This window comes from Protopterus annectens, chromosome 15.part0 (assembly GCF_019279795.1).
Source record: "Protopterus annectens isolate FY-2018-M chromosome 15.part0, PAN1.0, whole genome shotgun sequence".
NCBI lineage: Eukaryota > Metazoa > Chordata > Ceratodontiformes > Protopteridae > Protopterus > Protopterus annectens.
This window is the reverse complement of record NC_056749.1, coordinates 559,425,547-559,452,713: the sequence shown is the minus strand read 5'-3', so window position 1 is coordinate 559,452,713 and position 27,167 is coordinate 559,425,547. Positions and strand designations below refer to the sequence as shown.

At 40.2% G+C, this 27,167-nt stretch overlaps 1 protein-coding gene across 2 annotated transcripts in view; it reads left to right on the top strand.

Annotated features, from left to right (window-relative positions):
• LOC122789920 overlaps positions 1-27,167 on the top strand; it is a 717,137-nt gene that overhangs the window by 651,814 nt on the left and 38,156 nt on the right. Inside the window, exon 3 of one of the 2 annotated variants that reach the window (XM_044057382.1) lies at positions 18,208-19,037. The exons of the other annotated variant lie outside the window; for it this stretch is intronic. Coding sequence (XP_043913317.1) covers positions 18,208-18,571 — 364 coding nt within the window. The 3' untranslated portion in view covers positions 18,572-19,037. Of the gene's footprint in view, positions 1-18,207; positions 19,038-27,167 lie in introns of those variants that run through there. 2 annotated transcript variants of the gene reach the window in all.

The following is a 27,167-nucleotide window of genomic DNA, read 5'->3' as shown; positions in this document are numbered from 1 at the left end:
AGATTTGTAAAGGGAAAGGTAGGGATTTATGGTTGTTTCATATGCCAATACACGAGCTGATCAAAAATCACAAAGCGGAGGCTGTTTTGCCAGGATTTTAACTGGCAGTGCGGGACTTGGGATTGGGATGTTGATCCCATTGCAGTCCCACTCAGATAGGAACATCTGGCAACCCTGCTTGGAAACAAGTAGCCATCACTAAAAGTTTATGTAACTTACTAACCTAAATACCGATTTTAGGTTTTAATAATTAAGTGACATTATATGGTTGGCCCGCTACTTTGGGGCAGAGAACTGGCTTCTCTTGCTAGGGACCTAGGTTTGGTTTATGGTTTGAGTATTCAATGCCAAACCAGGGGCAGTAGGCTCACTGGGTTATTTTGTTTCCACTGGATAACAGCTGGAACTATGCCCTTTAGAGGTTTGCCAAGTGGGACTAGGCTCAGAGAAGTGGGTGTTAACTACTGCAGCTACAGATTTATCAACAATAGTCTTAATCAAGTAAATACTGGTGTGGCAATATAGGTGTAAGTATGTACAAATAAGGTTGCACTCTCTTGGGGATGGGGGTTGCAGGCTAGGATAGCAGCAGTTTTCTTCTCTTTTGCAGGTGGGAGAAGCACAGAGTGGACATCAGTCAGTGATCTGAAGGAACTGGGTTCAAAAGGTGTTGGCACCTGTTGCAGTGGATGTCATGGTTGCTAGTATGGTACATAATGGGGCCTGAGTGGGGGAGCATGAAATGAGGGACAGTCAGTGGCTTGAAGGAAGTGGAAGTCAATGATAATTAATTTTGATGGGGTGGATGTTCTGGTTGCTGGAGTTGTGCACATGGAGGTCGCAGGTAATATTACTTTATTCGGTGCTCACTAAGGCCCATCGGACTTGGTGTGGATTGTGATAGCGTGCGGGCAAGTAAGGAGGAAGTATGTTGAGGTAGGGTGAAGCAGGGCTGGGGATTGTTATGGGGAGTCTGCGAGTTCCCTCCATGTGGGGTGGAGTCACAGATATCATAGGTTCATAGGAACTTATTAGGCTAATGGCTCTAGGGTCTTTATAAACTTGGCAAGGCAACCTAGCCAAGCTCAGCCCTTATTTCCAAATGCTGCACTTGTTGCCCTTTTCTGTGAAGGACATGGGTGGAACTCCTGGGGTGAATTTACAGCTACCCTGTCAGTTGTGGAATTGTGTTTGAAGAGGGTCAGTGAAGTGTTCTGCTTGACATGAAATGGATTTGTTCCAATGGAAGGGTGTCTTCTGGGGGACAAATATGTCCTTCAAGCAAGTCTGCTAAGGGTCCATTTGACTTGTACATTGGGATGATAGGAGGGGTTCAGAATATGCATGACTTTTAAGGGCGGGTAGGGTTTGATAGAGCATTCTAGTTCTGCAGGTGTTTTGGGGATATTTGAGGAACTAGATGTCTCGTGGATATGCAGACATTAGAAGGTTTAAGCTAGGCTTTGTTTTTTGGGTTCCTTGCACATGTAGGCCATATTTTAATTCTTTACCAGCTGTAAAGGTAACACGTGAGTGGGAAGTAAGCTTTGATGGGAAGCCTAGGGACAAGCAGAAGGTTAAGGTTGTTTAGCTTCCTGGGCTACCGAAGTTGCACGTCGGCCAGTTTTGGGGGAGGGTTTTTAAGTTGGTGTACTGTTTTAGCATTGTGGGGCCTTCCAGCACATTTTGGGGGATGGCCTTTGAGCAGTTGGTTAGGGTTGTTCTTGGAGATTTGGCTTTGCTTACAAATGTGACAGGAGGTGTTGGGGGTGGGAGGCATAATATGGGGGTTAGTTTGTGGCTTGTTGGCTAGGGCATTGCCAGACTAGTTACATTTGTGTGACAGATGCCTCTGAGAAGGAATTTGATGGGAAAGATTTAATTATTTGTCAGGCTTGGGAACAAGGTAAGGCAGTTCAGTTGGTTAAGGAGGATTTACCTGAAAGTAGTTGGGTTGCACGCGTGGCAAGGGTAGGTGAACTTATTGAATCCTGGTCGAGGATTCATTGGTTTGTAGGGTTGGGGATAGGGTATTACCAGAGTGGTTAAATTAGGATTGCAGGACTTTGGACACCTGTTATAAGGAAGGTATATGGTAGGACATCACCATAGTAGTTAGATTTGTTGTGTGGTGCTTATGGGAATCAGTTTATTGGGACAGATTTGGTTAATTTTCTGGTTTGGGAACAAGTTACAGCAGTTCAGTTGGTCAAAGTAGAATTAGATGTGAGAAGTATAGTTATGTGGTTGACAAGGGTAGATGAATTTACTCCAGGTTGTTGGTTTATTGTTTTGAGGGGTTGGTGTAGGTTTGATAGTGTGAAGATCTCCAGACAGTGGCTATTGACAAGATAGTTTGAATGGTGAGGGTTGGCTTTGGTAATGGTGGTTTATTGGGCTAAAGTTCATGTAGCATTTTCTTTTACAGCTGTATTGAAAGTATTCAGAAGGTTGGTTGGTGTGTTGTTGGGCTTGCTATTATATTGATTTGGAAAGGAAATTTAATTTTGGACATTATGTACATTGGGCAGTAAAACTGGGCTGCAGTTAGGCATGATGGTGTGCAATGGTTCATGGCATTGGTTTAGTGTTTGGTGGTACATGTGACAGGTAATGACCTGGGAATCATAGTGAAGTTACTATTGGTAGGTAGGTCAGTGAGAGTTTAGCTAATATACAGAGCTTATGCTAGGTGATGCTATGGTTTGTTACATTAGCACTGGAAAGGGATCGGTGGTTTACTTTCAGCTGTTTAGGCAGTTGGGTACTTTGGCTATTTATGTGATAGGGCTTTGGGAGGTGATGACACAGATCCAGTTTAGTTAGGGAGGATGTAGTACATTGAATGATGTTTGGCTTAATGCCTTTTAAGGGGTGGTTAGGTTGTTGGAATTTTGGTAGGAGAGAGGGGGTACAGTCTGGTCAGGCTGGTGGGTGGAGAAGTGTGGCAGGATTGTCCTCTTCTGTTCCCCCTCTTGTGTTTGATATTCATTTCAATGAGTTGGGAAAGGAAAGTGATCAGTTGGATGCTGCTCAATAATTAAAATAAGTGAGCGTAGGTAAGGATGCTGCTTATTTGGTTGTAGGTTTAACTCAATGATTGCTAAATGAAGTGAGTGATAGGATGCTGCTTCATAAGTAAAATAAGCGAGCGTAGGTAAGGACGCTGCTTATTTAGCTGTATGTTTAACTCAATAATTGCTAAATGAAATGAGCGATGGCAATCTGCTTCACTAATTAAAGTAAGTGCGTAAGTAAGTATGAACGCTGTTTACTGGGGCAGGATGAGCGAGGTTACATCGACGTTTGTGTTGTGATTAATATCAACTATACTATGTTTCAGGTGTAATTAGTATATATTGGTTAACAAAGTTATGTTTATGGAAGTTTAATTAAGGTCGTCAAACATCATCTGGTGTGATGTGTTTATTGAAGGGGAGGAGGACAAAAGCAATTGTTACTTTGGGTAAAGTTAGTAACACTATACTTGGAACAGAAAAATCATATCAGACTGCTGAGGCAAATTCAAAGTCAGAGTGCCACACACTGAAAATGTATTTCTTACCTAAAACAGATATTTCTTGTGTTTCTGAATTTCCTTGAATTTTATATAAATCACTGTCTGCTAATATTTTCTGAAGCAAACTGTATTTATAGATTCATAGACTGTTACTAGGCTAAAGACCCTGGGGGCCTTTCTAAGCCTAGGCAAGTTTTTCCAAAGGAGTAATGCTATTCTGTATCCAAACAGGACACTGAGGGACAGGCATTTATAAGCTACCTCTGTCCATAAGGGACATGGGTGCCAGGCCCCATGTATATTTCCTATTCCCCATCCAGTAATCTAGGTTGTGCTTAAACTGGGTACTAGATAAACGCAGCTTCACATGGATGGGAAACTTTTCCATAGGAGGGACGGTCTCTGGGACACATATCTGTCTCTCCAGAATGTTCTGTTTAATTCACAGATGAAATTCAGGTCCCTAAACTTTATATTTTTAGTACTCTTTGACTTACAAATATGTAGGAGATTCATAAGTATGGGGTTTGCGAATGCCTTGTAAGTCAGGCATAGACCATCCCTCAGCAATCTATTGGAGACTGAGCAGAGGGAAAGGGTTTTAAGGTGCTCTGCATAAGGTAAGTTTGTTACACCTTGTATTCATTTTGTAAGGAACCTCTGAGGTCACTCTAGTTGCTGCATATGCCTGGTCAGGTACATACCAAAGGGAGCATTACACTCTATTATTGGTATGATAAGGGCGGAGTACAGCAGGATAATGACATCTTTGGACCTAGATGCCATGCCTCTACTTATAAGTTGTGCAACATAAAAGGATTTTCTCACCACTGTGGCCATATGGTGGTCAAAGGTAAGGCTACTGTCTATGTGTGTACCCAGGTCCCTGACTGCTGAATCAACTCTTATGGGTGTATTATCAATGTAGTAATCTGCCAGGATGGTTGACTTCCCAAAGGGTACAATTATTTATTTTTTAGCATTGAGTTTAAGACCATGGCTTGCCACAATTTGTTAGTCAGAGATAGGCCTTCTTGAAGAATGCTAGTGTCTGCAGGGGAGTTCATAGGATTCTAGGAGGTTACCAGGCTATTGGCCCTGAGGCCCTTATAAAACTAGTCAAGAGTTTAATCCATGTTTAGACAAATTAGCACCCAATTCCCCTGTACAGCAGGGACATGGGTGGAATCCCAGGGGTATATTTTCTGTTTCCGATCCAGTTATCCACGTTGCGCTTAAAAAGGGGTAAAGTGGTACTCTGCTTGATGTGGAGAGGGAGTCTATTCCATAGATGGGAGAGTCTCTAGGACACAAATCTGTCCTGCCAGTAAAATTTCTTGATGTCACAGACCATGTTGAGGCCGGACATGCTGGTCACTCAAGTGGAGCTTGAATTGCAGATATGCAGCAGTCGCATCAAGGTGGGGTCCATGATCGCCTTGTATAAAAGATAGAGGTCATCTCTGAGGAGTCTGTATGAAGCTGAGTAGACGGATAGGGCTTTTAGCTTATCTGTGTATGGTAGATGTTTGAGACCCTGGATTCTCCTGGTGAGGAACCTCTGTGGTCTCTCCAGTTGCTGCATGTGCTTTGTGAGGTACATGCTGAAAGGGGTATTGTACTCAATAATGGCCCTTATAAGGGAAGAATACAGGGTTGTTATGACCTCCTTATCCCTGGATGAGATGCCCTTACTTATGAAGTCAGCTATGTAGAAGGCTTTCCATACAACGGAAACATCATGGTGGTCAAATGTCAGGTTGCTATCAACCTAGAATTCCAAATCCCTCATGACTGATTGCTTGCATAGGATGTTGCCATAAATATGATAATTTGTGGGGCTGTCACTCTCCCCAAAGGGGATATGATGCATTTTTTGGTATTCAGCTTGAGGCCATGTTTCTGGCACCAGTCATTTGACTGAGTGAGACCCTCTTGGAGGGTGTTCACATCACTAGGGGAACTGATGACAACACTCAGCTTGCAGTCATCTGTAAACGTGGTCAGCCATAACCCACTGGTTTTGGCCTGTAACTCAGAAAAGTATATCCCAAATAACAGATGCCACAAGACTGAACACTGGGGTATGCCACTTGTTACGATTCTACTGCTTGAGGTGATTTCCCTTATTTTGATTAGGTGGGTTCGATCAGTGAGCCAGTTTGCCACCCATCTGGTAACATATAGATTGATGCCTAGTTGAGAGAGTTTATCTATTATGCCTGAGTGGGGAATAGTGTCAAAGGCTTTGGCCAGCTCAAGGTAGGTGGTTTGCACCATCTTCCCATCATCCATGGCTTTGGTGACTGTCTCAAAGAAGTCAACCAAATTTAGCAGACATGACCTTCCCTTGATGAAACCAAACTGTGTGGGATCAAGTGTTTGGAGGTTGCTAATGTTCCTGTTAATGAGGTCCATGATAATCCATTCCATGTCCTTGCAGATCAGGCTAGTTAGGCTGATGGGTCAATAATTTCCCAGATCGGCGGACACTCCACCTTTTTATAAAGGGAAGACAGTGGCTGTCCTCCACTCAGCTGGGATGAAGCCAGTACTCAGGCTTTGGCTGAATAGGGTGCCTAATGGTGCTGCAAGTTCCTGCCTGAGTTCAAGTAGGATGCAGCCTGGGATGTTATTGGGTCCAATGGAGGCTGTATTTTTTCACCTATGAGAGAGCAGTGATGACCTGTTCCCTAGATATAAGGGGAAGGGGCAAGTACTGGGGATGCCTTGATTTATTGATGGGGGAGACAGAGGGGTAAAGTTTTTGCTGAATCTGTTAGCCAGTAAGTTTGCTATATCTACAGCATTTGTATATGTGGTGTCCTTGACCACTAGTTCTGAACAGATCTGGGTGCTTCCTTTGAGTTTGCGAACATATGTGAAGAAGGCCTTATGATTGTTTCGAGTCAATGTGGCCAATTTGGACTCGAAGTTTGCTTTGGAGGATTTCACTAGTGTTCTTCTTTGCCTATTAAGGTTAAGGAGACATTACTTCCAGTTGGGCACCTGCTCCTTCTTGGTCTTAGCAATTTTTTTTCCTTTTGTTATAGATTTTATTTATTTCAGATGTCCACCAGACAGGTTTACTCTTCCTTGTGGAGGATGATTTAGTCCTGTCGGGTATTCCTGATCCCATGCATCTATATAAATGTTCATATATTGCTTTGGTGTAGTTTTGGATATTGGTGCCAGTTTCTACAGAGGGGGAGGGGGCTGTGAAGCTGTTTATACCATCCATCAGGAGTCTGTAATCAGCTTTGGAGAAGTTTTTATGTTTGATCCTAGCTAGAGGGGAGTTGGGGGAGATGGTGATTTTGAAAGTGACTGCTTTATGGTCAGATCTTACCAGGAAGGATGATACTACAGGGATGCTGCAATGGTTACTCATGTATTATCATCTCTTGTGGGGGTATCAAGTAGATGTTCCAAGGCATTTGCATTGACAAAATGAAGGAATCTCTGGGCATTTGTATTCTGGCATGAGTAGTTCTTCCAATCTATGTTTGGGAAGTTAAAGTCACCCAGGATCAGGGTAAAGGGTTGAATCTTGATAGATTTGAACAGGTCCAAATAGGCAGGTTGGGCATCTTGAGTCATATTTGGGGGGCCAGTGGCTAGCTATGATTTAAATAGGGATCTTGTTTATGGTTAACTGCACCTAGAGTGTCTCCTATGTGTCATACTGTTTGACCAATTTGGAGGTGTGTATGTCTTTAATGTATATTGAAACCCCACCTCCTTTGGCTTTACTGGCCACAGTTTGGGGTCTGAATGTATGCTAGGATTAGTAACCAGGTAAGGCTGGGGTGCTGTCTGTGGCTTTGAACCAGGTTTCTGTGACTGCACAGACATCAGCATTTTCCAGGTTTAAGAATGCTTGCAATGAGTGCAGTTTCATGTTTAGACTGCTAGAGTTTAGCAGCATGACGTTTAATTTGTGTTTTGTTTAAATTTTTATGTTGGTAGTTTTAACTCATCACTTTTCCTAAAAAAAGTACTATAGGGGAGGCAAGAGCCTTTGCCAGAAGCCTGAAGCCTAGGTGAAACAGATGCAGGCCATCTCTGGCAAAGCATTGTGGTCTGTGATCATATCTTCCCAGGCTGTCAGGTACTGGATCCCCGTGGAATGACACCAGAAACTAAGCCAATTGTTAAAGTCAATCATTTTCTGTTTGTATTGAGGCATCATTCTAATTGAAGGCAAAATGCTGCTTAAGGCTAGGGACATACCTGACTGGGACACATAATCAGCGAGCTCAAGTCATATGATGGTAACTCCCATTTGCAGTCTTAGTCAGCCATAAACCTGCAGCATTTGCTTGCATTTTAGAAAATTAGATGCCAAAAAGCAGTGGGCCCAGTACAGAGTCCTGGGGTCTCCACTAGTGACTAGCTTCATGTTGGAGTTGGTCTCGCCTGTTTTAACCTCCTGGGTCCTATCAGTGAGCTAGATGGCTATGCAGCAGGTGATAAAAGGGTTTATACCTATATTAGTGAGCTTATCTATAATGCCTGAGTGGGGTATTGCATGAAAAGCCTTGGCCAGGTCGAGGTAAGCTGTGTGCACAATCTTACCTTCATCCAATGGTTTGGTGACCCTCCCACAGAAGTCCACTACATTTAATGGATGATTCCAGCATTTGCAGGTTACCCGTGTCCTCATTTATCATATTCATGATAATACTTTCCATTGCTTTTATTGCTTAATAAAACAAGAAAAATGTGTTGACTGTGACAGGATAAAGGGGAAGCATTGCTGATTAAAGCAAAGAAATTGTATTGCTTATAAAAGATTAAACTTAGTCCCTGTTATGTCTTTCCTGATATCATCCCTATGGTCCGCTGTTCCTACTTGAGTCATTGATAATAACAAATGAATGGCTTGCAATCCAGTGCTGCAGATATGCAAAGTGCAACATTAGGGAAGTAATGAGTCTGACCCTGGTTCTAAGTAAACTGGAATAGCTGATGCTGAGGAGAAGAGTATTGCTAAGAAATGAAAATGTGCAGAAAAGGCTTTGGAGCTCCTTATTATAAATATACTGGGGTTACAAAGAGTTAGCACTAGAGAAAGCAAATGAGACTCTCACAATGCTACATTAATGAGCAAGATGAGGATAGAAACTTAACTGAGAGTGTAAAATATGGCAGTCAGAGAGCACTGTCTTAAAACTAAATTGTTTCATTACTGTGTTGGAACATCTTATGTTTGAGCATGGAAATAAAGCTACAGAGACTTTTGCAACCTTATTTTATAACCTTATCTATCAAAAGTAGGAGAAAAATAAAACAAAGGCATGGGTGGCTAACACAAAGGACTCTCTGAGTTTGCTGTATAGATGGAGACAAAGAAATTTAAAAGTAAATCTGAAATTGCTGAGTCAAGAGGCATTAAAAATCCAAAATAAAAATTATCTGATTTTAAAACTTGAAGACCAAAAGAGAACTTAGGCTCAGATTCAAGATGACATTTCTTAATTGCAACATGAAAAAGAAAAAAATGTGCCATGAGATACAAAAGATTAGTATTTCTTTGCTTGACCAAAACGTGAACTATCAGAAAGTAGAAGCTCAGAACGAGTCACTTCATTAAAGGTACAAATTCAAGAGACAGAAAACAGGATCAAGAGTTGTACAGAGATTCATACACAGTAAAATAAATCCAAAAACATAAGTGAAAGTAGACATTTCTGACTAACCAGTGAAGATCCCAAAGAAATAAAAGAGGTGCAGTGGCAGTGACTTCAGAACACACAATCAACACATCCAGGAGCTGAACCACAAATACAAAAAGAGTGAAAAGTTTACGAATACCCTGATATTGTTAAGTAGAAAAATACATAACCAGCATGTTGTTAAGTGCATCCAAGGAAAGGGAAGTTTCTTTGTAGATAAAATCTCAGTAACTGATCCAGTTACTGAGACATAGCTCATAGTATAAAACAATACTTTCACCTAGTCTGAATTCACAGAAGGCTCAGCCAAGCAAATAACATCAAGAGAAAATTCTGGAAACTGGAATGATAGTCTTTAAGTCTAATATAGGAGAGCTGAAAAGACAGACTAATGTGATTAATCATTAATGCAGTGAATCGGAAAGAGGGAAATCATAAATGTTGTCTTCATACATCATATGAAATAAAAATATGCATGACAACAACATGTCTTTAGCCGTGCATAATGAGATTAAGGCAACCTTGAATAAGGCTTTGGTTGTGACCTATAAGGAAATAAAAGAGCAACACCTGTTTGGCATACAGTCCTCAGATGTCAAAGCCAATGTCAGAGGCCTCTGGTTGACCAAGTTTACATAGGATTGCAAACTGGGAGCAGTCATTGAATCCCTCCCCAAGATGAGAACACTCTTCAGGAAGGTGTAACACAGAAACACTTGGTGCGAAAGCCATGGCTTAAAACTCAATACCAAGAAATGCACATAAGTATGTTTTGGGAAGTCGGTCACCCTGGGTAACTATGTTATCTATAAAATGCCCCCTAACATTGATCACTAGTCACAAATCTTGGAACTCATGTAGAGAATAACCTAGCCTTTAAAAAAACATGTATCCAAGGTAGTAAGAAAATTCTTCTTTGTTGCTTAAATTATAAGCAAGGGAATGGTATCTAGGTCCAGAGAGGTCATCATACCATTAAACTCAGCCCTCATCAGACCCATCATAACGTATAATGCTCCCTTTGGTATGTGCCTGACCAGACACATGCAGCAACTAGAACATCCACAAAGGTTCCTTACAAAAAGAATGCAGGGAGTAAACACAATGTCCTACACTGATCACCTCATAGCCGTGTCTTTTTACTTGTTATCATACAAATGTCCGAGAGGTGATCTGTGCCTGGCATATTATATATATATATATATATATATATATATATATATATACCTATTTTAATAAACCTTCTGCGCATCCACAAAATAAACAGCTTCAGAACTACTAGATTAAAACACTTAAGTTTTGCTTGCGACATAAATTGGCCGTGTTTGAGACACAGTATGTTTCTCAGAGAATTCCCATTCTCCGTAACAGGCTCCCCATTCATGTGAAGTGGAGTTCTTCCCTAACCCTATTTAACTGCAACTTAGACCAACGGATGGGTAATCACAAATTAATCCCTAGTGTGGCACTTATGTGTCTGATGGATAGAGGCAGTCAGTAAATCATTCCCCTATATAAATCAAATTTTGTGGGCCACATTTGTGTTGCATGACCAGGCTTATAATGGCCCTAGTGGTTATTAGCCTATTATATAGCTATGAACCTAGGGCTACATTCCTGACCACATACCACATTAACATTACTAACTATTGCAGTCTCAGAAAATGTCATGGTAGGGTTATATGTCAGCACAGACAGAAAATAATTTTTGCCACTGAGTTAGAGGGCCTTTAGTAGAAACTTATTTACTTCAACAGTGAATTTTGATTTTTTGGGTTGATATTGATGCACTTTGTTGCTCTGAGCCCTGTTTTTTAGGTATAGTTTTGTCAGAATGGAAAACAATGGATTCAACAGCCTTGTTCCAACATGGGCCTTACTAATCCTTACACTCCTATTATCCTGCTAGGCAATATACTGTGCTGTAATTGTGACTGACAGTTATCTGTATCCATAGTCTTTAAGTAAATGTCAGGCATATATAGCTACTGAGCACATATTTCCCACAGATGAAGTACAAGGCTACAACTGAAAAAGAACATATGACTATTACAATAGGCTTGTTAAAACAGTTGTGGCTAACGACGTATGGTAAGATACTGAATACTAGAACAGTACTTAGCATTGTTCTGAATATGAGCTCAAAGGGGTCTCTTCAATCTCACTCAGTACACTTGCAGCATACCTCTTTATACACTTTTAAACAACACATATAGAACTATTGACAAACTGATATCCCTTATAGGCCTCCAAATAAAGAGAGTCAAAAAGCTACTGCTGTACAAAAGAATGGATTTATAAGAAGCAGCATGTATTTAACTTAAGCAGATATCTTGTTGAAGAGGAAATACTTCTTTAAAAGTACTCTTAGCAGAATTCAAACTTTGGTCACAGAAGTTTTCTTCTCCCTTTCAATATATCTTTCTGTTTTAAAATAGTGACTCTCCACTAAAACTTAACTTTTTAGACAGGTAAAACTTAAGTTACCTACTTTCACATCTAACTCCTCTAGTGCACACTGCAGGTTTTAGGATAAACCATTTTTTTTCATCTTACCTTTGAGCATCTATTGCAAGACCCCCAGTTATTGGAGAGCCCACATTTTGCCTCTCGGTAGTGATCTTGGGATTAGTGCTTCTGTTTTCTCCTGGTGAGAGAAGGAGTGCAGTTACATTATTTCCTGGAGACTGCTGATCACCAGAAAGCTTAATAACTGCTTTATAGATGACAGCTTGGAATCTGTGTGATCCTGATGAGAGTAGGGGTAGAGTGCATTGATTCCTGACTCTTTCTGGTTGGAAAGTGAGTGTCTGTGCTTAACGTACCTGATTGGTCTGGTTGCTATTCAAGGCATCTAGCAGAAAAAGGCTGCAAGCCTGCAGACCCTTACATCATCTGGGACAAGACTGTGGATCTCCATACAGGCCGTGGCCTGCTTCTGTTCTTAGGATTGGTGCTAACATTTTACTTCTGGTGAGAGAAGAAGCAAAAGAGTGTTGTATCCCAACAGAGTGAAGCTCTGCTGAGACCGCACTAGTGGTAGCCAGGCAGTAGCCATTCATGCGACTCCCCTCTTTTTATCATTCTTGACAAGCTAATTCTTTATTTTCAGTAAGTACTGCTTGATTGCTTCCTTACTTTAGAATAGCTGCCTAAGTACTTCATCTTTAAATTTTCAGGGTCTACATATTAGTTTCCTCTCAAGTGTTTGCAGTGCTCTATACAAACTCAGACACTTTGAGTAATATTTTTCCTGTAAAAAGCTTCAGTACTTAATATATTGAGCTCATATCCAGGCATATCTAAAGGTCAGTTCCCTGTACTTTCTCCTGTCAACCTGGTGAACTTGAGCATCCTGAGGCAATGTAACAACTGCCTCATGTACACAGACAACCCTCTCCTCTTACCTCCCGACACTATGACTTGTGAGAGATGCACATATATAGCCAAACTGGAAGCCAAGCACTCTCCAGCCGAGACTGGATTAGCCAGTCAAGAGGAGAAGGTTAACACTTGCACCACACCACATTCAGCACATAGCCCTCCAGAACATACACCACCACAACCCTTACATAGTAACACAAAATACACACCTACTTTTACGGAGTCTCTCAATAAAAATCTGTCCAAACAACAGAGACCTCTGAGTCATAAATGCAAACAACCCCGACATCCCAGCACAAACCATGAGAAACATAGCTCACATAAACAGTGTGTCACTCAACCAAAGCCCATAAGGCAAAACAACTTACCCAATACACTAATCATAGGTGACTCAGTAGTAAGTCACACAGATGTCCCACTCACTAAGTTGAATAAGGAGAAAGTTACGATCAGCTGCCTGTCGGGTGCCTGGATCCACCACATAACGGACGCACTTAGGTCACTCCACAACAGGTGCAAATATGACTCTGTCATTGTCCATGTTGGTGTGAATGACCTGAAATGCACCACCCTGGACTATATGAAAAGAGATATAGATGAGCTCTCGGATCTTGTAGCCCAGGCAGGTATGACCCTAGCTATCAGTAGCATCCTATCGTCAGCCAGAATGATACTACAGTACAAGCAGAAAATGACTGACTTCAACAATTGGCTAAGTTTCTGGTGTCATTCTAAGGGATCCAGTATCTGTCTTTCTTGGATGACATGATCGACAGACCTCAATGCTTTGCCAGAGATAGCCTGCAGTTATCACCCCAGGGATTCCAGATACTAGCCAAAGGTATTGCCACCCCATAATGCCTTTTTAAGTCAATGTCCTGAAGACAAAATTACCACCATAACAGCAACAAACAAACAAAATTTGAGAATAATGCTACTCAGTGCTAGAAGTCTAAATCTCAAAATACACTCTCTCAAAGCACTCCTTAAAATGGAGAACATTGACATCTCTGCAGTGACCGAGACCTGGTTCAAGGCTCCGGAGAGCACCCCAGCACTACCAGGCTATAATTCGTAACATGCCTTTTGGCCCCTAAACCTGGACCAAAGCACTAAAGGCGTTGGTGTCTCCATATTCATAAAGGATATGCACACCTCCAGACTAGTAGTCCAACATAACACATCAGAGATACTTCAGGTGCCACTAACACTGAGTAAAACTGCAATCCAGGTTGTAGCCTGCTATAGCTCCCCCACCATGTCCCAAGACTCCCACTCCACATTCCTAAACACACAGGAAAATATTAGGGTACAACCCAATACCTTTATACTGGGAGACTTCAACTACCCCTCCATTAAATGGGAAAATTACTCGTGCACCAACACACTTGCTCAACGTTTTCTGAAATTCATTAATTCCAGCGCCCTGGACCAACTCATTCTTACCCCCACCAGGGGTAGAAACATCCTTAACCTGGTCATTACTAACATGTGCGACCATTGCTCTACACCAGTAATCACTCCTCCCTGGTCAGATCTGACCACAAGCTAATCACCATGAATATCCACATCCCACTCTCACCCTCCCCAAAGGACCACTGTAAAAAAACTTCTCCAAAGCAAATTTTGGACTTCTAAAAGCAGAGGTGGCTAACTTCATGACACCCATGCAAATGGAAAATAGGTGCATGACTGAATCATACACCAATGCACTGTATGAGCACATATACAAGTGCATGGAATGGGCCATACCAAACAGAACCAAGATGCTCTCTTCCAAAAAAAGGAAGCCAATCTGGTGGTCCTCCACCATAAACAGACTCTACAACAGAAGGAAAAACTGTTGCAGAAAAGGGTGAAGTCCCAAGACTGGTAAAATTCTCTTGTCAGCCTCAGCAAAAAACTAAGCTCCATCATCAAATCCTCTAAAGCTAGCTATAAAAACAAATCTGTTGCAGATTCTAGATTCTAAAGACAACCACAAGGCATTCTATAGTTATGTCAAGAATCTACATGGCAATACTCAGATCTGCTCTGAGTTACAGCACAATGGCAATACATATACAGAACCAACTGATATTGCCAACATATTGGCCGACAGGTTCAGTGTGAACTTTACCCCCCCCCCTTTACCCGCTAAAGGGCCGATAACAATACCCAAAGAATGCCAAGTCCCTATTATCATGGCTACACAGGTAAAAACCGCATTGTCCAAAGCCAAGAATACAGCTTTCATGGGACCTGATAATATCCCTGTCTGTGTTCTACATGAATTACAAAGTGAACTGGCACCACACCTGAGTACCATGTTCAATCACAGTCTCGTTTCAGGCTTTGTTCTTAGCGAATGGCTCACTGCTATGGTCATCGCACTCCACAAAGGAGGAGCAACTACAGACCCTGGGAATTACCACCCCATTAGCCTGACAAGTCTGATATGTAAGGCTATGGAGCTTATCATCATGGACCTTATAAATAAGGATGTAGGGAATCTCCAAACTCTGGGCCCCACGCAGTTTGGGTTTGTGAAATGTAGATGATGTCTGTTCAACTTGATAGACTTCTTTGAGTCTGTCACCAGAGCTGTCGATGAGGGAAAGGTAGTTTACACAGTCTACTTAGATCTTGCCAAGGCCTTCAACACCGTCCCTCACTCAGGAATCATAGATAGATTCACTAAACTAGGCATAAACCCCTATGTCATAAGATGGGTCACCAATTGGCTCACTGATAGAACCCACACTGTGAAAGTAGCGGGCTCCAAATCTGACTACTGGCCAGTTACAAGTGGTGTCCCACAGGGATCGGTACTAGGTCCTCTCCTGTTTGGCATTTACTTCTCTGAAGTTCAAGCCAACACAAAGGGACTTTGGCTGACCAAGTTCACAGATGATTGCAAACTGGGAGCCATTATTGATTCTCTAACTGATGTAGACATTCTACAAAAAGGCCTCACTGACACCAATGACTGGTGCCAGAACCACAGCCTTAAGCTCAATGCCAAAAAGTGCATTGTCATTCCATTTGGGAAAAATGTGGTGCTCATGAACTACCACATAGGTGGTAGCCCACTAAACACAGAAGGTGTAATAAGAGACCTGGGGACAGAGGTTGAAGGCAACCTGTCCTTTGATGACCACATTGCTACCGTAGTCAGAAAGTACTTCTTTGTGGCACATCTCATTACAAAAGGTTTCCCATCTAGGAAGAAAGAGGTCATAATCCCTCTCTACTCGTCCCTCATTAGACCTGTTATAGAATGCAACACCTCATTTGGTATGTAGCTCACTAGACACCTACAACAATTGGAAAGGCCACAAAAATACCTCACTAAGAGGATCTTAGACACATGCCCTATATGGACAGACTCAAAAAACTCCAGCTATACTCTTTCTCTTATCGCCTACATAGAGGTGATCTCTGCTTGACCTACAAAGCCATGTCTGACCAAGAGCTGCATATGCTACAGCTAAAGAAATCCCAATCCCTCCATGCCACATGTTCCAGGGACCTAAACCTCATTACCACAATAAACAGAACATGTTAGAGGGACAGGTTCCTAACCCAGAGACATCCCATACTCTGGAACAAACTTCCCATTCATGTCAAGCAGCGAACTTCATTGGCCCTCTTTAAGAGAAATCTTGGTTGAGTGGATGAGCAATAAGAAGTTCATCCCAGGGATCACTTCAGTGGCCTTGCTTGACAGGGGGCACTGGGAACTAACTTTGGGTGGCATGATGCTAGGGAATCTTCTTGGACTAGGCTTATATAGGCTCCAGGGCTGTTAGCCTACTACACACCTATGAACCTATGATAATGCAGTAAGACTCTAGGCTTCTTATCATGTTTATATTGTACATAAGTTTTCTTCTGTAACACACTCAGGATCTAAGCTTCTCTTCATTCTTATATTGTGCCAGTTTACCCCTTTTGGTGTGATGATTATGCAAATTAGGGCTCATCTTATATTGTTTCTGAATTGCTTAATTTGCATGATGAGCACACCTGCTAAACATTGTACAGATATCTACACTATGACATGCATACAGCTGTGCCCCTGTAGTCAGCTCGATGCATTTGCAGGCTGCCTAGGATTTTAGGTGTGAGGGAATTATCATGCCATAGTTAACCTTCAGAAGATGAAGTTGCTGTAGATTGTGTATTCACAATAGCATACATAAGAATGGAAGGACTGCATTGTTTCTCACCTTAAAGGGCCATTGGACCATAATAAAATGCTATCTGTACTTCATATCTTTTCCATCCATCCCACAAGTGAAAAACCTGTCTATACCCATCATTGTCTGGCAGATTTGATTGATGAGATCTGATCTGGGTGAAAATTCCCTGCCATTTATTCTGAGATTCTTCAAGATGAGACATCATGGCTAGAGAAGGAGAGAGTTATGCTCCTTTTAGAGAACAGAGGTAGTATGTGGAGGAGACAAAAATATTTTACATATACACAAGGTATTACAAGCAAAGGCTCCTGCAGGAGGGTTATGAAGGGCCTTAATATGAGGCAGAAGCCGGGAATAGTTCTGGTAAAGCTGTCAGCTATCCAGTTGGCATCCCATGCATGGTAGACCAGTGCCATCACCATTATAGTAACATGAAGAGACACAGTCCTGTTCCTCTTATTTCAAAGGGGGGACAAAGTTAAACAGCAGGCACTATCTATGTACTATAAGTGCAGATTTTATATTAGGTCAGCCTTTAGACTGGTACTGCATCCAAGCCACAAAATTAGTCTGCTTACTCTTTTATTATGTGTATAGCAGACAGAGACTTCAGGACAAATAGGTAGGTGCACAGGGGCAGACTAAGACAGCACCAGGGTGAGTATATATGATGTCATAAACATGTCTAGCTTTTAATACTAACAGTAGCAGGCATTAAAAAGTAATTGTATAGCTTTCAGAAGCTGTTGCCGCATCTGTGATTACTGGCGTAGCCCCACGGTAGTGCTGTGACTGTGCAATGTTAGGAGAATGTTTCTGCATTCCTCCTCCTGCATAGGCAGACAAGTGAATCTTCATGTTATGTGTCTTTGCTCTCACATTGTGAGGATGCCTATGGGTTCAATTCCCTCCCACATGCTGCAGTTGTGCTGTTATGGAAAAATGTTCATGTATATTTTTCTGTCCAGTGTTATCACTGTTGCAGTACATGGCCTAGATATGAAAGATCATGCGCTGCAGTTTGCTGGATATTACCCAACGTACAATAGACATTGCTGTCCTTTGCCTAATATCAGTGATTAAAATATGTATGCCTGTGCAGCATGTTTACTTTAGTTATGTACATTATTCTCAAACAACAGATTGCATCTCTTACCACAGGCACATGTTGATTTGACTAAATATTCCTTGTCATAAATCTGTTAGCTGTCAAACTGCATATGAGAATTTCTTTTGGTTTAGGTTCCACTTCCCCTGCATATATATAAAACAGTTTTATGACATATGGATTACTATTAAAAGTGTATTTTGTATAACTGTATCATTATCAACATAGTTAAGAATGCAATTTTTATCGAGTTTGTATTTCTTTTCTCCCACCTCTGTCTTGCATACTTTTATTTTATGTTTTGTGTCTCTTTTTTTTTACTGTTACATACAGAAGTACAGCAACTTGCACCCATCCCACTGGCATGACCTCCAACCTCCTCACAGGTGGAAGCAGCAGTGCGACTACCACCACCATCATCACCACCACCAGTGGAAGCAGCCAGAAAATCTGGGTCGCAGCCTGTCACACTTTTCTCTACAGCGCTTGCTCTATCTACACCACTTGCATCAGGAAGTCCTGTACTGGAGGCTGGTACTGTAGTACCTCCATTAACAGTGCACATGGAGGTGACACCTTTGTTATCCATCGAAAGCTGCAGACCTTGTGGGGAATCTCATTGACAGCAGGTTGCATACCTGCATTGGCCATATGGAGACCATACTCTGTTGACTTACTGAGTCATGCTCAGCAGTAACACCACATTCAAAGCCAGGACCAAGTGATGACTGTACTCAGGGTGAGGAGTAGCCTCCTACTAGTTCAGAGCTGGCAGCAAATGCATATGCAAACACCCAGTCCTATTCCCCAATCTTTTGTGTCCACTCCCTGCTGTTTGTTTTACAGTCCTCCCCTCACCCCTGTCTTATATTTCCTGATGTCTCAGCCACCATTGTATTCCCCTTGTCTTGGTGTGTTACCCCACACCATTACAATCAAGTCCGTCTGTCCCTTCCAACTAAACTACCCCTTTTACATTCCTCTTACTTTTCTTACTTTCTACCCAACCTTCCCTGTGGCATCTGTCTCACAAAAAATGATATGGCTTTCTCCTGTACCTCTCAGTTCTCCACATATTTGCAGAATATCGTGATGGTTGCCTCATAATTTTTGGTGTATTCCTCACAATATTGATATTTTTATGGAAAACAAGTGAGGACTGAAGTCAGTAAATAATGACACAAGTTTGAATTTCAAACTTCATGTCCTTCAGCAAATCCATTGCAATGCAAAACCTTTTATTCTAGCCAGTTTCCACATTTATAGTTGTGCTATGTAAATTCTGTCCTTGATTTTGGGACTTTGTCCCACCATTACATTTGGCTTTGGCTAGAATTCTGCAGCTAAGAAGTTGAGAGATGTGGTCCTTCTCCACTTCCAGCCTTCGCATTCTTTATTTGCTCATCTTCCATTCTACCCTCTGGTTGCTTCCTTTTTTTCACTTGGTCAGATTTTCAATATTTCATCTGATAAAAAAAATAAATGAATAAACACACCACATATATGCCCCGAAAAGGGCTTCTAAGTTCAGTTAACGTTTTGTGGATGCAATGTGTGCTATGGGTCACAAAGAGTACCACTGATGTTCAAGTATAAATAATGGCTCATTATATAACAACGGAGTCCAATTGATGTCATGTCCTATGCAAACTGGCACTGTCTGCTATCAGTCACTCCAATGAGCTAAATGCTGTTTTGCAGTGTTTGGCAAACATGAAACAGAATAAAGCTTATAACTTTTGTTGGAGTGCTTCCATAAAAGAGCTCGTTCATCAAATGATTTAAAGAGTATCATTGTGCCCCACCGAAGGTTCTAATCTCATAAGGGTTGTGTTTGTTTTTCATTTTTCTTCCTTCATTCTGCAAATGTGTAATATTCACCTGATATGTACTTTCACAATACCTTCAGTGTGTTTCTGTGAATTACCTTTTCAATGCACAGCTTGGGAAGCGACCACTGTACAAAGTCATGGGCCAAATCTCTTGAGGCCTTTCCTTTTTCTTTCTTACACTCAGCAAATGTGGACCATTCAACTGATAATGTGCTTTCCTTGTACCTTTAGTGCAAGTTCTTCTGTGACTTATACAGTTGATGTTGTGTTTGTGAGAATATTACTAAACAAAGTTTTGTCCTCAGATCCCTTAAAACCTGTCTTCTTTTGTCCTGCTTATATGCCTCACAGCAAGAGGTTCTCTGGTTCGATCCCCAGCTGGGGTGCCTTCTGTGCGGAGTCTGCATGTCCTCCCTGTGGTCGTGTGGGTTTCCTCCGGGTGCTCCAGTTTCCTCCCACATCCCAAAGACATGCTGTAGGTGGAATGGATACTCTAAATTAGCCCTAGGTGTGTGTGTGTGTGTGTGTGTGTGTGTGTGTGTGTGTGTGTGTGTGTGTGTGTGTGTGTGTGTGTGTGTGTGTGTGTGTGTGTGTGTGTGTGTGTGTGTGTGTGTGTGTGTGTGTGTGTGTGTGCCTTCAGTGGAAGGTTGGGTGCTGGGCTGGCAACTTGACACTGTAAAACTCCACTGCCAGTCATGAGCGGACAGGTGATCCGCTGTGGCGACCCCTAACCGGGAAAAGCCGAAAGAAAAAGGAGACATCCTGCAAAGGTGTAACATTGACCTGGTACGTGCTTTTGTGACTCCTGTGAATCCTGCTATGGCTCACCTTGGGAAAGAAGCACAGGGTATAATGTAAATGGACTGAGATGATGTGTCAAATCGCTCAAAACTTGAATCTGTTCCTTTTTTTATGACATTCACATTATATAGTACAGATACACTGATTCAGCTCTGATGTTGTGCGGACTGGTATATACTGGGACATCATGTTACTTTACTGTATTCAGCATATCATGTCTGAGTTTCTTATATTCTAAGTTCAGGTATTTTTCACATTGATATCTGTGTGTGCATCATACTCCTTTCTCCATTGTGTTCTGCATCCCTGCTTTGGTTTGCAGCTCCCTTTACATTCTTTTGTCCTTTACTGTCATACCTTTTACCATACTACCACCTCTACACTCTACTTGTGGGCATTCTTGAATTACATTTTTTCATAGGAAATTTCTCTGCATGTCTACTGCCTTGTTGTTACAACAATTCAACAGCAACATGGTTTTATTGTGTGTGGATGCAGACATGTGATGACTGACATAGACATCGGTACATAGTCAATGTTTACAGCAGCTGCTCGTACTTTATTCTAGCCATGGGGAAGTCTAACGAGAACTTGTTGTACGTGCCTACTGCAGCCATGATGAGAAGCTCATTGTTATGCACATTGGCCTGGCCACATGCATTATTAATGAGCCTCAGTGTTCATTGTGCGCACACTGAAAATAGTGTTGTCCTGGCTGTGATCACAGACACGCCAGTTGTGAATCCATGGCTATGCCTAATTTATATATGTAATAGGTTAGTGACTGGCAACACACATTGTTTTGTCTTGGCTTGAATGCCTGAAAAAAAAAAAATCAGAATTTATATCAGTAGTGTACGTGCCGATGCTTTTTTACTATGACTGACTCTGTGCAGCTCTGTCTTTACTGTACTTGCGGCTGTAATTCTGCAAAACAACACCAAAAACTTACTTTCTGAAACTTGCGGTACCCTTACAGCTTAGTGTGGCAGTACTCGTGTATTTATTTATCCTGAGCTTGCTGTCATAATTTTTTGTTATAGCAGAGTTCTTGGGCACGAGTGGTTAGTTAAAACAGACAGCAGGATACTTTTTCAAAGGCAAAGCGTGAATTAAACAAATTTATCAGGAAGTATAAGCAGATAAAATGTTCCCATTAATTTTGAAGGGGCAGTGACCACAAAGTTTTGTTCTGCATGTCTGAGAGTGCATTCCTACTATGAATGCATCATTTCTGATTGGATTTTAATTAAAATATATGACAGGTTTAGATGGCTTGGCTTCTGAAAATGCTTAACATCTTCAAAGGAACTGACATAGTAAGTCCATGCAGTTGCTTAACTGAATACTCATAAACACACACAGTGACAGTCATTATGCCCTTTGCTACTGATAATTTTCAGTAATGGTATACCCTTTATCCTATTTGCTATTTCTTGACCACTTCCAGCATTTTATTTGCATTTAAAGAGTTTAGAAATTAAACTTTACTTCTAAATATATTAACTGGGGGCAACAATTCATCACATGATTTATAAATTTACTTTCAGCAAAACAGACACTAGTAATTAGATTTCCACTATGATCTGTTCATGCCAAAATACTTGAATGAAAGCCTAATGTGTATGTATTGTACTAGTTAATACTGATGTTCAAGGATCTTGAAGATGTACTATGCAAAGCTTATTATGCTGCATTTAATAGGGATTCAGACTGAAAGCATCTACACTAGGGAATTTACCTTTTTATAACCTACGTGATTAATACAAGCTGCAATACATAATAAAATACTTATAGGATGGTAATGTGAAGGTTACTGAAGCTGAAAATTTTTTAACAGTTTTTGTTAAATAATTCAGTTTTGTTGATAAAATGCTTGTCATTTTTCTAGTGGCCTTGCATATGGGTATATGTGGTTATTTTAAAGCAAAACTATTTTGTCTCAGCTGGTCAAAGTTTGGGTTTCAAAGCTGTTGGGTGCAAAGAACTTTATGTTGAAGAGCTGTTTTCTCAGCTGGGAGTATTTTCCTACTATGAATGCTTCATTTCTGATTAGACTTTAATTAAAATATATGCCAGGACTAGATCACTTGGCTTCTGAAAATGCTTAACATGTTCAGTGGAACGAAAGATAGTGAGTCCATACAGTTGTCTAACTGCTTGCTTATAAACACACGCAGTGAACTGTAATATCAGTGAATAATATAGTTCTTGGACGTACTACTTCATCCACTGTTGTGTGACAATAGAGTTAGCAAGTAAGGGAAATATAAGGGGAAAACACCCATATAAGGGGTCTGATCGACATTAATATTGGCTGAAATATTTTTCCCTATTGCATATTGTTTCTTATATGTATTCAGTTTTAATTCATTGTGTTGTTTTTTGTGTTTTTGTTGTTATAGGGTTAAAGAGAGGATGGGTCTGATTAGCTGGGATTTGCATGCCAGGGATTCAGTGTGATGGCAATTGAATCTTGGACATGAATCCAAGCATATAATCCACTTATTTAGAATTTTTGTTTTATTTAGATCAGTCCATAGAATACTCTAAGACAATCAGTGTGACAAGCAGAACTCAAGTAGATGGTTGAGAATACAGAATAATTACTTCATCTTCCATTACCAAGGGAATATGCATCCTAAGATAAAATCACACGATTCATTTGAATATCTCATGTGACCATTTAGTAAGCTCCCCATGTGCTGCATTGCAACTACAATTTAGATGAAATGATACCCTAGTTTGTAAGAACAGAGGTCTGTAATGGTAGCAGAGGACTGAAAGAGAATAATCTGTGAAAAGAAATGAAAGGCAATAAGTTTTACAAAATTTTTAATATAACTCATTGTGTGTATATGACTAAAGAAATATGTGTTAAAAATAAGCATTTGTGCATTGTGAAAAATCACAAGAAGGCTATATTGTTCACTAAATAAAGTTAACTGTAAAACAAAACTGTTCATAAATGTCCTTTACAAGAAATTACATAATTCTTGTCAAAGAGCACTATGGTTTCAGCATATATACACAAACAAACTCACACAGACACAGACGCACACACACACACACACACACACACACACACACACACACACACACACACACACACACACACACACACACTGCCTGTTTATTTTCATCACATATTATAGATAGTACCTAGCAGTCTAACGGCCATCTTGTTTCCCAGTCATACTGACATTTAGTCACACTGTATCCATGATGGCCTGATGGTCTTTGTAAATAGATATTTTCCAAATGGCCCAGTGAACTTACAAATATATATATTTTTTTAATGATATAATGAGCCCAGTCAGTATCAAGACCAACATATTCTCATCCATTTTATTTCTTCCTGACCAGCTTAGCTTGTAGTCATGCTGTTTGGGAATGGTGGTGTCATGGTTATGGTTATATGTACGGTAGGGGAAGGGCTAACTGCATACCTTTCAATTGTCCCAGATTTATAGAAGTTCTGCAGTTTTGTCTCACAAGTGTTCTCTGTAGCTCTTAAAACAAGATTGTTTTTCGGAAGATCTAAGTTATACAAAAACTTCCCAGTTTAGGTCCTTTTTCCTAATTACATTTGCTATGTTCTCCACATTACATCAGATGTGACTAGAAGTAAACAAGGTCAGTAGGCAATGAGGAAAAATCATTTTAATGAAAGATGTGGCGTTATGAGCATTAGTCCATGAAGGTATATCTGCAAATAACTAAACAGCAGAAAAACAAGTGATTCAATATTTTTTGAGAAATACTGTATGTGTAGCACATGTAACAACATTAGGACTATGGGGAGTGGTATCTGTCAGCATTTAATAGGAGGAGGCACATTAACCTCATCTGGGTTCTGCTGTAAACTAGTACATAGTTTTATGCAGACGCAGTGCTTCATTTGCTTGAAATAACCCTGGTTCATCACATGTGTACCCAGTGTGCAATTGACTAGTCTTGTACAGGATCCGTAGACCTGAAAACATAACTATGATCTACTCTTTGGTTTCTAATTGGGGAAATATTCAATTTACATAGGCAATATCACAGTGACAAACATATGAATACATAAAATAAATGTAGGCATACACACAGATTCACAGAACTTGAAAGACCTGACAAGCAATACTGGATGAACATTTATTTCAATTTTATAGGAAATTTGCATGAGTAACTTTTGAGTTACTTTTTATATCTCATCAATTTAGACTATAGTCTGCAGAGGATGGTGATCTAGAGGTTGTTAAACTTTTAGCAAGTGTGTGTGTGTGTGTGTGTGTGTGTGTGTGTGTGTGTGTGTGTGATATATATATATATATATATATATATATATATATATATATATATATATATAGACACACACACACACACACACACACACACGCACACACACACACACGCAACACGCATATATATATATATATATATATATATATATATATATATATATACATCTAAAATTGATAACATCTAAATTCAAAACATAGAGACCACAACATCTAAAACCCAAACCATCTAAAACTCATATAATTGAATTTCATAACATCAAAACTTTCCTTCGCAATATTGAACACTACAATTCACATAAAAATAAAATCCCCTCCAACTATAACAATACCAAACTAACAAACAAACTTTATACTGCATATCTGCAGGGATCAAGCCCCCCTGCACCCCCGACACCCCCCCGAAAATTAATTATACCAACTCCGAGATCACACTACAGTGGGAAAAAGATAATTTCCTAACCCCACTGTAACACGATCACCATAAAGAATGTACACATAATGTCTATATCACTTACCTGTATGGCCTAAAAACCACATACAGAGTGGCAAAATAAAATGATATAAATAGTAGAAATTCCTACACTATATAAATAATAACTTTATAAATAAAAACTACATCTCATACTGATACCACAAGAATAACAAATTAAACTATGACATTTGCATGTTTCATGATAGACTATTCCATATTATGCACTTTCGATGTTATGAAACTCGATGTTATGAGTTTTAGATGTTTTGGGTTTTAGATGTTGTGGTCTCGATGTTTTGAATTTAGATGTTATGAGTTTTAGATGTTTTGAAGTGTAACCATCTATACATATATGTATCTGTGGATATGTAATATAATTCTGTATTTTTAAGAAATACCTATCCAGTAATGCTGGTTAGCCAGCTGTACAGTTAATGTAAGATCAAGCCATTAACAGGCTTTCTGCTGTGCCGCCATTTTGTAAGTTATTACAATTATTTTACTTTGAATGTTGTTGCATGCTGCCTTTCTTAGCACTGGTGTGGTACACCCATAGAAGAGTAATGCAGGTATCCTAAGATGAGTTCAGAGAGAACAGAACTTTCCATTGAGCAGAAGGGCAGAAGCTGGCTTAAGGGCTAGTTTATAACAGATCACAGCTTTTTGCTGCTCTGCTACATACAAAAACACTAAAATGAACTCATACCTGGTAAAATAAAAGAAAGCTGCTTTATTTATGACCGAGTTTAGTTTTGCTCCTTCTTTAAAGATTATGTGACCATGATCTGTATTAATTACACTGTTTATAACCACTGAGGAGAGCAGGCGGATCTTCATTTTGTCAGTATTGTATCAAAGATACTGCCAGTGCTAATTAAATTTTACAACTGTTTCTTCCAAATTGTTTGATTATCATAGTTCACATTTCAACGTATTTATCTGATGCTGAGTAGTTTACTCATTTTCGGGATAGCTGGTTACAATAAGGTTGGTATTTTCATTGACTTTCATGGTCATAATTTAATAATAAAATTGACTTATTTGAATGTGTAAGTGGTGTATGGTAGATTGTATTAGCATGATAAACTTCTGGTCCCAATTTGTATTGTTGGCCTCTAGCCTTTAATTGCTGTTTTTCAAATATTAAAACAATAGTACCTATCAAGTTAGATCTGCAACAATGAAAGGAGGTTTGCCCAGAAATTGGGAATCTGCATTTTAGTTCTTTATATAAATCAGATTTCACTAGTGGCATCAGTATCAACATTGTTCAAGTCAAACAAAGCTTCTAAATGATCAATTTTCATGTTGACACTTCTGGCATATATTAAGCCCATCTATACCTCTGTTTTTTATCTTGCACATTTTCAATTTTTATTCTTGTTTTTGAGATTTGAGAGGTCTAAAAAGACAATACAAGAATGGAATAATTTCTATTTCAGGGCCAATACTAGTGTGGGGAAGAGGTAATGCCCTTTGGTATACTTAAATGAAAGGATAATTAACTGTTGCTGTTTCTGTCATCTGAAAAAAACCTTTGATTCAGTGGACTGTCTAAAGGATAATAAACTGGTTTTGATTCTGTCATCCCCCCTAAAAGCGGTTGATCCAGTGGATGATCCTGTCTTACTTAAACACCATGAAAATGTAAATTTGGGGTATAATATGCTCACACTGTTCTCCATCTACCCTGGCTATAGCACTTTCCAAAACCAATTTGGTGAATCCTTCTTACCAGTTTTATTCCCATCAACCCACCAGGTCCCATCATAGGTGCACTGCTTTTTGCTCTGCTTATTAATTCCCTCCCATTCTAGCATACAGCAGGTAGACATGATTCTCTCTGCAGGGATGTCTCAATAATTAATTCCTGAAACAATCCAGGCACTCCTAAACCAA